The following is a 13,820-nucleotide window of genomic DNA, read 5'->3' on the forward strand; positions in this document are numbered from 1 at the left end:
TTTATTTATTTATTTATTTTTTAATTTTCTTACTGCATGCAATTGCAGCAGGACTAGGCTGTTTGTGAGTCGCTTTATGAATCAATATGACCTATCCATCCATCCATCTTATATTGTTAAAATGGAGAATTTTTGTTTTTAACCCAATCTGTTGTCGTATTAAATAACATATAATATATTATTAGATAGCAATATGTGGTCTTTGTAACGTGTTTGAGAAGTTGGAAAAATGATAAGAACGGTAGAATACGTTAACGAAAAGAAGAGGCTATAATTAACATGTGTCTTTGTCATATAAAGAGTGTATTTGCGATTCCACCAAGTCAATACCAAAATCTACTAAATACCAGCCCCTTAATTTTGATTGGATCACGTCTTAACTCACATAAATATATATATATATATATATATATATATGGAAGAATTTTATGGTTAAAATCCTGAAGTTGCATACGGATCAGAAATAAAATTGACATAAAATCGATATTTTTAGAAAAATTGATTTTTTTTTTTTCATGTAATATCGATTTTTTTTCTGAGCGAAATGTTAATATTTTTTTCTTGTATAGCGTTGATTTTTTTTAACTTTCATGTGATTTTATCTTATCTGGACGGTTTTGACTATAGAAGAATTATATATATATATATATATATATATGAATATATGTATGAATGAATTAAAAAAACAAAAGTAGGTGAAAAGGAAAATGTGAAACAAGACTTTGTTGAAGAATGATATGATAGGGATTCAATTAATGCGGGATATTGATTTTGGAATATTGAAAAAGGTTAATTACGAAGACAAAATGGCAAAGAAATGTGATGCTCACGCTTCCATGACTTCCATCCCCACTCGCCACCAAAGACTCGACTTGGATTGGATTATCAACAACACGCTAGCTGCCTTAGAATTAAAACCCCTCAACTCAAACCCACCTTCCCCAACACAGTAAGCTTATTACATTTATTTATGTCCACATACTTTCAACACGTCTTCATGCCACCACTACCACACAAATCAGCCAATGTACGTGGGTGGTTCTTATGTGGGCTTCATTTCCTCCTAAGTAGCCCAATATAACACCTTCTACGTCTCATGGGCCGAAGTTGGTGAAGCCTGGGTTAGTAACATGATCGTCGTCCCCACCGGCCCAAAAAGAACAAAAAAAAAAAAAAAAAAGGGCAGCCGGTAAACGGCATATGGAATCATGTCGTATGAATTTTCCACCATCTCAAAGTCGGAGGCACTGCGGCTTCGATGCTTCTGGGTCTCACTCTCACCAAGCCACTGTCTCGTACTCTCGCTTCTTCAGTGATCGAAACCACAATACGATGCAGTTGCCGCCGAACAACAGCAGCATTCCGGTGAACGAAGTGTACTGGTCTCTCGTCCACAAAGCCGACAAGAAGTTCTCCAAAATCAGGCACCTTCCCTTCTACTACCGCAACAGGTAATTGGAGAGTTTTAGAGTTAGAACCAACATTTTTCTTTGGAATTCAATTTTTTATTTTATTTTTTATTTTAAAAATAAAATAAAATAAAAATGTTTGAAAAATTAGCATAGGCTGGAGTACGATGCGTATTTCTACAAGGTGTTCAAGGTGTACACACAGGTTTGGAAGTTCCAGCAGGAGAATCGGCAGAAGCTTGTGGAATCGGGGCTGAAGCGATGGGAAATCGGGGAGATCGCGTCTCGAATCGCTCAGCTGTATTTCGGGCAGTACATGAGGACCAGCGAGGCCAGCTATCTGTCGGAGGCCTACATTTTCTACGACGCCATATTCACCCGCGAGTACTTCAAGGACGGTGGCATGTTTCCCGACCTGGGCCTCGCCACCAAGCAGCTCAGGTTCATCTCCAGGTTCATCACCGTCTGCTTGCTCTTGAATCGCAGGGATATGGTTCACCACCTCCTCAATCACCTCAAGCTCTTCCTCGATGACTGCAAGAGGACCTTCCAAGATGCCACCACCGACTTCAGGGAGTGGAAGCTCGTCGTTCAGGAATTGCTTCGGTTTTTGAAGGCCGATACCACTTTTATGAACCTCAGGCCTCTAAGATTTAGCGTTGTGCTTGACCAATCTCAGTCTGATTCTCAAATTTTTGCCAATGCCAAGAGGAATTTGAGGTTGAGAGATGCCGTGCTGACTAGCTACCATCACAATGAGGTCAAGTTTTCGGAGCTCACTCTCGACACTTTCCGAATGCTGCAGTGTTTGGAGTGGGAGCCCAGTGGGTCGTTTTATCAGTCCAACGTCTCCAAAACTGCTCAGAATGGGACTCCTTCTCCCACCCGCACAAACTACTCCCAAGAGATTTCTGATCCTACGCTGCCTCCTAACCCTAGAAAAGCTGTCTTATATCGCCCTTCTCTCACACATTTTCTAGCGGTGAGCAAATATTACATTCTATTTATTCAATGCTGCAATATTAGGTGCACAATCGTAGAGATACATGAAAGAGGGTGGCTCTTTATATTCATTATTGCAATTAGGATTGTGGATGGTCCATTAATTAACTGAGTGTAGGTTTCTTTTATTCAACTAGGTTGCTTGCTATAAAGATCCTTAATTGATGATTAGCCAGCAATAGACGACTATTAAGATCACAATCTGGGCAGAAATATTATACATTTTTATTAATGGCTCCAAATAGTGTTGTTGCACCTCTGAAATTCTAACGTTGTATTATTTTGAAACTAAAAACAGCTACATTAAAATGTAAAAACCACACCGTATCACCTTGTTCATTAAAGTTTTGGAATTTGGTTAGCACATTCTTGACCAGCACATTCTGCTCGCGGTGAAACAGTGTGAACTTCAAGTTCTTTTCCTAGAAAAGTCAAAGACTTCCTTTTTGGTTTCCTGTCAACTTATGGTTAAAAGGTTTTCTTTTCTTGCCTCTGCTCTCTCTCATTGCTTTTTCTCTCAATCTCCTATTTAGCACTTCTTTTCAAGTATTTGAACAAGAACTTAAAACGCTACTCCTTGAAAATCGAACCTTTTTCCTTGTGTAGATACATTACTAAACTTTCATGCTCCGTTCTAAGTTTAAATTTAGATTGCTTTGAAGATGATATTTAGTTGGAAAAAATGCTTGATGCCCTCAAATTCAAAAATCATGTTCTGCTTCTGTTCTTGTGGTTTGTGAAGAATTTATAACATTCTTCTGCATGCTGCGTGTTTTTTAGTCTGCCCTGTTTTGAACTACCAAGATATTTAGTTCTAGGGATGTATTGGATATAAATTTAAACTGCGGGTCAACTTCTAAACAAATTTAATTATAGAAACCCATTAAATAAATAAGATATTTACATTCTTAAAGATTTTGTAGATTTAGGAAGATTTATTTTAGTATGATGTATTATACTCTTTTAGAGTCAATAAATTCAAATGTGACTGTACATTCTTTCGGCAGGTTGTGGCTACAATCTGTGAGGAGCTCCCACATGATGGAGTTCTGTTGATTTATTTATCAGCTTCAGGTGATGCATTAAAGTAATTAGCTCAAGATTACTATTTTGTGATCAGAATGGGGCACCATTGTTCTTCTTTCATCATTTTTTAACTTCAGGGTCAAGTGATATGTCATCTTTTACAGGTGCTGGAATGTGCTCAGGTACAACATCCATTTCTCCGCTGGGCTTTCCATGTGATAGACCAGACCATTCTTCTGGCGAGAGTAAAGGAGAGAGCTCAAATATCCACCCTGGTTTGCTTTTTGGTACTCATGGAAATCGAGGTACTCTACAATGAAAAATTAGGAAACATAGTATCATCTTATCTGCTTTGATGCAACCTCCATTCATTCAGCGCTCAATTGTTTTTTTTCATTAAAATAGAAATTTCCATTCTATAAATAAATATTTGTCTTTTCTTATTTCCAGCTGTTGTAGGTATTTTTATTTGCATTATATTGCCTTCTAAATAGGATTTCTTAATGATATTCTGTCATATTGTCTTGGAACACTGTCAAAAAGGTAACAAGACTGTGTAAGATTCAGTAAAGAAGAAACTCCTTGCTATAGGAAAATCGATACATGGTTTACAACTATTTTATATATATCCGTTATGACTGATCATTACTTTCTCTCAACTTTAATTAAATTACTCTTAGTGCATTATTGCATCTTCTTAACACATGATCAAGTAATTTTGGTTGCCACTTTTTGTGATTTATGTCTCTTATAAATGACCTATTGGTACTGGATTTTTGAAGGTTCTAAACAATGAGATTGCCTTGGTTCAAACTGCAATCTTGTTGATTTCTTTGACATGTCACTTTCTGGGGATATATTATTCTAACATAGCGAAAGCTTGTTTCAGGTATAAATTGCATTTATCCTAGTGACTTAGTTCCATTTACAAGAAGACCACTTTTTTTAGTTATTGACAGTGACAGTAGTGAAGCATTTGAGGCAAGTATATCAATTCTCCCTGTTCTTAGCCACCCATGGCAATTTTTGAATGTGTGGATGATATATATATTGTGTTGTAAGACCTTTTAAGAAATTATTCAATAATTTATACATGGGAAACCACTGGTATGGTATCTCGATGTGCCATTAATGTTCATACTATGTTTAATTCTTAAAGCCTTGGTAGAAGAATTTTAGAAGAATTTGTTGACCGTATAAGGTTGCTCTGGATTTAACTGTGAGCAGGCCATAAATGGAGCAGAGAAAGGAGAGACAGCTGCAATGCTTCTATCTCCAAGTACTTCATATTGTAGTACTACTTCTGATTCCTCCCATCACCAAAGTGGAAGTCTTTTCACCATTTTTTTAACTGCTCCGTTGCAGGCTTTCTGTCTGTTGCTTGGTATTTCGGGCTCTGATGTTGAAATGGTACGTACTGTAAACCCTTCTCTCTCGTCAGGCTTAGCATATACTGGTATTTTCTTCTTTATCAGAATATTTGAAGAAGTAAACTGCATCAGGATAAATATACTAAGGCTGAGAAGCTGCTTTCCTTATCATTAAATGATTGGGGGTTAACTTTGGTAACATCAGAGACTCTTGATCCAGTTTGGGCACAGATTTTTGGTGATCCATTTCTAAGGAGAATTCTTTTGAGGTACCATTTTCTTTGGTACTCTTTTTCTGTTGTTTTGGCTCCATTCTTTTTTAGTCCGTGTCATGCATATGAGTTTTATTTTTTGCTTGATGAATAATACACACTTGGGTTTACTTCCTAATGGTTCTTGCTATTGGCATTTTATGGTAATTAACAAGGTATCAAAGTTTTGGTTGTCTGTTTGTTCTGTGTTAGATTCCTAGTGTGCAGCAATTCCTAGTTCTTCTAGTTTGTTGTCTGCAAGTGTAAGGCCACATTTGTTTGTAGATATTGAAGGGTCTGGACATGAGGAGAGCATTGGCGCATTGGTGTTATCTTGATACGCGTCATTAAGTTCATTTCCTAACAACAATAAGCCACTTTAAGAGAAGGTGTTTAATGGTCGGCATTAAGAAAAAGGACAAATTACATGAACCTTCTCTTTATTTCTGCCAGTTTTGTATATATACCTTTATTTTTCCATAAATTAGAAAGGATTACTCACATTGTGGTTGCCTTTTCTTTAAGCACTGCTTTAAAATTTTCAAAATGTAAATTCAATATATGGAACAAATGATAGTGTAACAACAAAAAAATATTCAAAGGGAGGTCTCTATAATTATTAGAAATACAGAAAAAATTCTATGCAACATTCAATATAGAGGGAGATATTTCTATAATTTACCCATAAAGGTGATATTCTGTTTGAGATCTTTAGTTTTCTTTTGATCGACAGATACTTTTCATCATCTTAAGAAGTTGTAACCGTTTCATTTGAATAAAGAAGTGTCTTATAAACAAGGATGTCAAAACAGTGATGCAAATGGGCATTTGGATATATGGTCATGCTAAAGATAATATCAATATCCCATGCCAGCTATTATTGTGGGGTTAGACATTGCAGGAGTGCCTATTTGACTTCTATCTCTAATTTTAGTTTCATCGCTGCTTTGCAACTTCATAGAATAACTCTTATCAGCTTGACACTCTTTGCTTAAGCTCTTGCAATTAATTTATAATTGTTTGTTTATTATCTTTCTTTTTTCTTTCTTTTTCTGTGTACAGGTTCGTATTTTGTCTGACAGTTTTTACACTTTATGCGCCAACCTTCAATAAGAAGGAATTCGTTCCCAAGTGCCTGCCAGGTCTTCCAGTGTCTGTCCTGCCAACAAATGCCAAATGTCAAAATTTAGTTCGGCAGATTGCCGATATCTTCGGTGCTAGCAGCAGTTTTATATTTTCTTAAGGACATGAACTTGATGAAAATAGACATGGTGACACAGACTCAATGTCATTATCATGAAGCATGAGAGGGGCAACGCAAATTAGATATCACCAACTCATATAGTCTGAACTGAACTCACAGTCACTGTGTTATATCTCAGTTCACGTGGATGGGATTTGTGCATCAAGATACTCTTAAAAGAACATTGCAGTTTGTGAATTTAGTTACGTTTTGTGGTGAAATGATATTATTTTTTAGTCTTTCAACATGAGGGGGGGAAAAAGTCAAAATGGAGATGTAATGCATTAACTTGTAGCATGGATATATTACGCTTATATTTGTACAGGAGGAGAGGAAATTAATGCTTATTTAAATGAATGGATTGGAGGGTTAACTTTCATGTGTTCCTGTTTTGTTTGTAGCAATATTTTCAGCAAGTTTACACATTTGTATTCATGTGGAAGAAAACTTCATTTTACCCATCAATATGATATTTGCAGTCGGATATATACAAGAAAACATAACAACAAAGCATTTCTAGGTTCGGAGTGAAATTTATGAGGGTCTCAGCTGGAACGGAGATTAAATTAGCGGATACCAAAATGTATTAAACATGTATACTATTGAAAAGTTATTCAATTCCCTCTTTGAATTCTTTCTCCAAAAAAAAAAAAATATATATATATATATATATATACACGCACACACACACACACACGTATATCTTTCAATTTCTGTTGTATCAAAAAATTGTTTTAGGAAGCAAAATTAAGGTCAACACCATTTATTATATAAGCGCTATTTTAAGCATGATTCTTGGGGCACATTAAAGTGCTATTAATTATAATAAAAAATAATCATAATTAATAGAGAAGAACGTTTTGAGGCATATGAATGTGTACGCACTATTCTTTGGCGTCAGAATTATATATTTGTAAAAATGTTAGTAAATGTTTTTACTACACCGGTAACAAACAAGCAAAAAGGTCCTTTCATCAACTTAATAAACCATTTTGGCAGTTTCAACTTCCAACGGTTGGATGTGTATATGGAGAAATGGTAGTTTTAGCTAGGTGCAAATTAACACAGGAATATATAAAAGAGTTACTTCCTAAATTATATAACCAATCAATTTGGTACGTCTTTTTCGTGCCTCTCTGGTAAAATCAAAGTATCATACCATAACAACAATTAAATTTTTTTTTTTAATTGGTGTTAATTTTCTTTAAGCTTTGTCTTTTGCAATAGCAAAATTGTCTTTTTAAAAAAAAAAAAAATTATTTGAAGAAATAATTTACATTTTTTATGAAAAAAATTCAAAATGAGACTAACTAATTAATTATCTGGACATTTTTGTATTTAAAAGATGGTGTTGTTCAATCGTGTCGTGGCATATGACTCTTTCAGTAAATGGAGCAATTGAAATGTTAAACCTTGATTAGGCTATACATTACTTAAACAATAATGCTAGACTAACCAAAATATTTATCAAGTTTGTTCACTAAATAATATGACATATTTAATTTTTTACCTTTATTTATATTCATTTAAAGGTTTACCTTATTTATTTTTAAGTTATATAAATATTTCAACCAATTATATATTAATAGATATTTTTTATAAACATTTTGGTAAGTAGAGCGCTACTGTAATTTAAAACTAGAAGATAATATTTTTTATTAATATCTTTAAAATACTTAATTAATTTCTGCTGAAATCTTATAACGAGGTTGGTAATCTATATAGGAATATCAATGTCTTGTATGTCTAGAATATTTGTTGTTTAATTATTAGCCAAGAATGGAAATAAAGCTTTCGTTAATTAAGCTTTCAATCTCAAGGACAATCTTCACAATAATTCTCATATTGCTGTTATTACTTCTCCATGTCGAATCGTTATCACCAAAAAGATCAACTTATACTGTACAAATGAACAAAGTATTCACCACCTCCAAAAAGGGGTCCACCTCCATCATCATTCATCAGTTTCCCTTCCATCTCAGACAATATCCAACATCAATACGATCATCGATATTCTTCACCATCACTTATATATATACTTATGATTATGCAATCCATGGTTTCAGCGTTCCTTTATCTCCATCTGGACTTGAACTTCTAAAAAGGTCACCAAGATTCATCTTAGCCGCTAGTGATGACTTTGTCAAGCTCCACACCACTTACACCCCAGAATTTCTCTCCCTTACTGAGTCGCTTGGACTATGGCGATCGAGTCTCAGAGCATGGAAAAAATGTTACTATTGAGTGTTGCCGGAGCATCCCAGCTTCAATGACAGAGGCATGACACCTGATATTCTGGACAAAAGGAGACTCTCCGATTCGTGTCAACAAGGACAGGAGTTTAACTCCTCCATGTGTAACTTAAAGCTCATACGAGCAAAGTATTTTTACTGAGTAGCTGCAGGGAATTATGTTCATGGGCCTTCTCATTTTGGGTATGCTAAAGGGAAAGTCAAAGGGGTTGCCGCGTACGTTCTAGCTAGATTAGTGGTTTATAAGGTTGCATGGGAAGAAGGATCTGTGACTTCAGATGTTGTTGCTGTAGAAACCGCCATCGATGTGATTGCCCTTTCCTCAAGTAACAATATATTTTCAAGTCTTGGGAAAACCCTTTGTCCACAAGTTTGTTTTCTGCCATGGAGAAAGGTATAGTGCTTGGTGACTTGCTTAGCAGAAAATATAGGTCCTGCTATTGCTGCTGTAGATAATGGGTTTCCATGGGTAATAACTGTCGCAGCAGGCACCGTTAGCCGTCGGTTTGCAGGAACTTTGACACTTGGACAAGTGGTCAAAATTGTTGGATGGTCAACTTTCCCAGGAAATTCCTTATCGCAAAGTGTACCATTACTCTACAAAAGGCCTCTATCCTCTATCATCCTGTGACTCTCACGAGCTATTATCCAGAGTTGCCAACGCCATCACCGTTTGTGATGCTGTTGGTTCTGTGATTGACCAAATATCTAATGTGACCAACGCAAATGCTTTAGGAGCTATATTCGTGTCCAAGAGTCAAATTGTATCCATTCCTAGTTCATGCATCATCATTAAGCCAAAGGAGTAAAAGATTGTGATGGAATATGCAGAATCCACTGATAAGACTTTATTCAGCATTAAGTTTCAAGAGATTGTTACAACTGCAAATAGTCCAGTACCTTTTGTTGCTGGTTATACTTCTAGAGGTCCCGTTTATGATTTTGGAGGGTTTGTGAAGCCAGATATAATGGCACCAGGGACAAGAGTATTGGAGGCTTGGATTCTGGACAAGAGTGTTGGAGGCTTGGATTCCAACCAGAACAACATCTCAAATAGGGACAAATTTGGTTTTGTACAGTGACTATAATTTGAGGACTGGAACATCATTTGCTTCCCTTTATGCTGCTGGTGTAGGTGTAGCTGCACTTCTTAAAGGTCCATACCCAGAGTGGATGTCAGTCATAAGCTACTGCATGACGGTGGAAACAATTTCAAAGACGCATCCCCAATAGCCATGGGATCGGGCCCCCTTTCACCAAACTAAGTTAGGACTTGATCCGGGTTTGATTTATGATGCAACTCTGCAATACTCTATCAATCTTATTATGCTTTGACCTTGATTTACAAATCTCAATCATTACCGAATCGGAGCATTTTTGTTGTGAAAACACTTGTAGACATCTTAATCACCCATTAATTTATTGTCTTCTACAACGATACTAGTACCTAAGTTAAGAAATTTGAAAGAAGTGTGACAAATGTAGGACGAACTGGTGGCACCCCCATTCAATTGTTTAGTTATTTGTGTCACCAGAAACGCTGGGGTTTGGAAGAAAAGGTCAAAAGAAGAGCTATCAAGTTACTATATATCATATAGAGGGAATGAAAATAACAATGAGTCATTTCCTCTCACGTGATATATAGTTATTTGTTGTAATCAGGTTTTTTAGTGTAGATAATTATGTGTAGAAGTGTTATCTTTATCTTGGTAACTAAAGTCTTCTATATGTACCAGTTCAGTATTCAATGAAGAAGAATGTTTCCACATTAAATAATTTTCTTGTTCTTATATGGTATCAGAGCCACAGGCCTCACACGAGAAATTTTTTTTTTCTTTCTTTTCCCAATGGCTCATACACAGTCTGATGAAACCTCCTCTATCTCTAAATCTATTCCCACTGTTCCGATTCAATCTGAGCCCAATATTCATGGTCAAACTCTTATAGCTCTTAATGTCACATTTCAAGCACCATTGAAACTGACAGACTCAACATATTTTCTCTGGCGTGCACAGTTCGATTCTCTCCCCACTGCTTATGATTTATATGGCTATCTAGATGGCTCTACTCCTTGTCCTCCACCAACAATCACTACTATCTTTGATTCTGGCACAACTGTTACTCCAAATCCTAACTATCTTTTTTGGGTTCGGCAAGATAAGTTCTTGTTGAATGCTTTGCAAGCTTCTCTTACACCTGAAATCTCCCACTTGGTCTCTGGAGCTAAAAGATCTGCTGACGTATGGACAAAATTGGCCACCCAGTTTGCCAAACCATCTCGTTCTCATATCATGGGGTTAAGGGAACGACTCATCAAGCAACAAGGAGATCGTTCAGTTTCAGAATATTTACTTGATATTAAGACTGCAGCTAACAAACTGGCATTACTCCACATGCTGGTCACACATGAGGACCTCATTCTTTATGTTCTCAATGCACTTGCTTCAGATTTTAAAGATATTTTGGTTGCTTTTCGAACCCATGATAATTCTGTCTCGTACAATGATCTTCATGAACAATTAATTGAATATGATTCTTATCTCAAACGCTTATCTCTTCAATCGGAATCTCATTCAATCATAGCTAATGTTGCAAATCGTTCCTCCCTTTCTTCACGGAAAGGTCTGAAATCTTCTAATGGTTCTACCTCAACTGGTTCTTTTCATACATTTTCTTCTCACGGTCGTCCGAGTAACTATAAGGGAAAGTGCCAATTATGTGATCAAATTGGTCACTCTGCCAAGTTTTGTCCTTCTCTAAAATAACAACGGACATATAATCCTTCTCGGTCCAACCTGCCAAGCTACCGTTCCGCTCCAATACCTCATGCATATAATGTCAACTCCATTAATCAAGGAATATTGAGTACTCGTCCACAGTCGCAGTATTCTGCAATCCGACCTGGCTACTTGATTATGGAGCTTCTCATCATGTGGCTACAGACTTACAGAATCTTACAATTCATTCTGAATATTATGGAACGGATGAAATCTGTGTGGGAAATGGTAACTCTCTGCCCATAACTCACACTGGTTCTACTTTTTTAAGAACATCAAATAGGTCTTTTCTCTTATCAGATGTTTTATGTGTTCCCACTATGAAACGAAATCTGCTTTCCATTTCAAAACTTTGTAACTCTAATAATGTCTCTGTGGAATTTATGCCTAATTGTTTTGTTATAAAGGATATGCAGACGGGCTCAGTTCTTCTAAGGGGACCACACAGTAAGGTTGTCTATGAATGGCCTTCCATACACCTCTATCCCTTTGCATTCATAACCAATAAAGCCTCTTTTCATGACTGGCATTCTCGTTTAGGACATCCAGCTACTAAAGTTCTTCATCGTATGCTCTCTCAGTTTTCTCTACCAGTGTTTATGTCCAAAAATTTTAATTGTAATGCATGTGATTGTAATAAAGCACATAAACTTCCTTTTGGTGTGTCTTCAATGTCTAGCTGTAAACCCCTTCAGTTAATTTGTTCAGATGTTTGGGGACTCTCTAAAATTCAATCGTATGATGGTTACAATTATTATATTATTTTTGTTGATCATTTTACCAAATACATATGGTTGTTTCCTATAAAAAATAAATTTGATGTTTTCCCTGTTTTCAAAAAATGTAAAAAGATTGTTGAAAAGTATTTCCAAACAAAAATAATATCTTTTTACGCTGATAAGGGTGGAGAGTTTATTAAATTAAAACCTTTTTTTGAAAAGCATGGAATTTCTCAATTTTTGACAACTCCTCATACACCAGAACAAAGTGGGTATGCAGAGAGACGCCATAGATATATTCGTGAAACAGGTTTAACTTTATTAACACACGCAAATTTACCATTAAATTTTGGATGTATGCATTTACCACTGCTGTCTTTCTTATCAATAGGTTAATAACTCCAACTCTTTCCAATATTTCACCGTTTCAAAAGCTATTTAATAAACCTCCTAATTATAAATTCCTTAAAAAATTTTGTTGTCTTTGTTATCCACTTTATAAGCCATATAGCCATCACAAATTGGAGTCTTCATCTCATCCTTGTATTTTTCTAGGATATCTTCCTCCCAAAGTGGTTATAGGTGTTATTCTCCTTCACATGATAAAATAATTATTTCTAGACATGTGAAATTTGTTGAAGCCGTATTTCCTTATAATCCACTCTCATTCACGTTATTTCCCCTTTGTCAACAAAATATACTATTGACACATCATCATCTTTCAAGTATGACCCACCTCATCACCTAATACCTTTAGTGATAAGCATCACTATTCCAACCACTCCATTATGTCATCTGCACCTCCTCCTAATCCTATTCCTTTTCCTTTTACACCTCTATCTTTTGTTCCCATCCAATCTATCCCACCGTACCCACAACAATCTCCTCCTATTTCTTGTACACCTTTATCTTTCATACCTACCCAATCTGTCATGCCATCATTAACTCCATCGAATCCTACTCCTTCTACACCTCTCTTTCTCAGTCCTACTCATTTTCCTTCACCCTCACGGTGCAACCTGGAAGTATACTTGAGAGTGTCGGAAATCCAATACAACGCCAAGCACCATCTACAGCTCCATAAATATCTACTCCTTCACCTCCCAAAAGAACACATGCAATGAGAACTCGAGCATTGAATTAGATTTTCAAATCCAAAGTAAATTTTTATCTTGCTACAAAAGACTGTTCTTTCCTAAATGAAGAACCACGAACCACAGCAAAGGCATTGTCCATACCTACTTACCTACTTGGTGTGAAGCCATGACCAAAGAATATCATGCCTTACTTCAAAATAACACGTGGAATCTTGTACCTTCACTGCCTCATCAAAATGTGGTGGGAAGTAAATGGATTTTTTGCATTAAGCGTAACCCAAATGGATCGGTTGAGAGGCTTAAAGCTAGGTTGGTTGCCAAAGGATTCACTCAGCGTCCTGGCCCATATTATACTAAGACCTTCAGACCTGTAATAAAGCCTGCCACCATTAGAGTTGTTTTAAGCCTTGCTCTCTCGAATAATTGGCTTGCTAAGTAGCTCAATGTCAATAATGCATTCTTGAATGGAAATTTGGACGAGGAGGTCTTCATGGAACAACCTGCTTGTTTTGTAGACTCTACAAAACCTTCGTATGTTTGTCGACTCAACAAAGCGATCTATGGTCTCAAACAGTCTCCTTAGGCATGGTACAATGCCCTGAAAGGTTTTCTACTTCACTTTGGGTTCAAGAATTCTCACTCTGACACTTCTTTATTTTTCTATACCAGAAATG

General features: G+C 36.2%; 1 protein-coding gene across 2 annotated transcripts; it reads left to right on the forward strand.

Moving 5' to 3' along the window:
* The first annotated feature begins 751 nt into the window (after positions 1-751).
* On the forward strand, positions 752-6,680 carry LOC107429257 (uncharacterized). Of its 2 annotated transcripts, none has more exons than XM_025078659.3 (8): positions 752-1,451; positions 1,566-2,391; positions 3,419-3,485; positions 3,602-3,742; positions 4,327-4,418; positions 4,803-4,847; positions 4,940-5,076; positions 6,121-6,680. In XM_025078659.3, the coding sequence occupies exons 1-8, from the start codon at positions 1,201-1,203 to the stop codon at positions 6,299-6,301; spliced, it is 1,740 nt and encodes a 579-aa protein (XP_024934427.2). In that variant the 5' UTR covers positions 752-1,200; the 3' UTR covers positions 6,302-6,680. The 2 variants fall into 2 exon arrangements, with proteins under 2 accessions (XP_024934427.2, XP_024934425.2); XM_025078657.3 differs by having other exon boundaries at positions 756-1,451; positions 4,665-4,847.
* The last annotated feature ends 7,140 nt before the right edge of the window (positions 6,681-13,820 follow it).

This window comes from Ziziphus jujuba, chromosome 5 (assembly GCF_031755915.1).
Source record: "Ziziphus jujuba cultivar Dongzao chromosome 5, ASM3175591v1".
Classification (NCBI taxonomy): domain Eukaryota; kingdom Viridiplantae; phylum Streptophyta; class Magnoliopsida; order Rosales; family Rhamnaceae; genus Ziziphus; species Ziziphus jujuba.

Coding starts and splice junctions, on each gene's coding strand:
- LOC107429257 (XM_025078657.3), top strand. CDS start 1,201: ATGGAATCATGTCGTATGAATTTTCCACCATCTCAAAGTCGGAGGCAC. Junction 1,452..1,565: donor CCCTTCTACTACCGCAACAG/GTAATTGGAGAG, acceptor AAATTAGCATAG/GCTGGAGTACGATGCGTATT. Junction 4,419..4,664: donor ACAGTAGTGAAGCATTTGAG/GCAAGTATATCA, acceptor AACTGTGAGCAG/GCCATAAATGGAGCAGAGAA.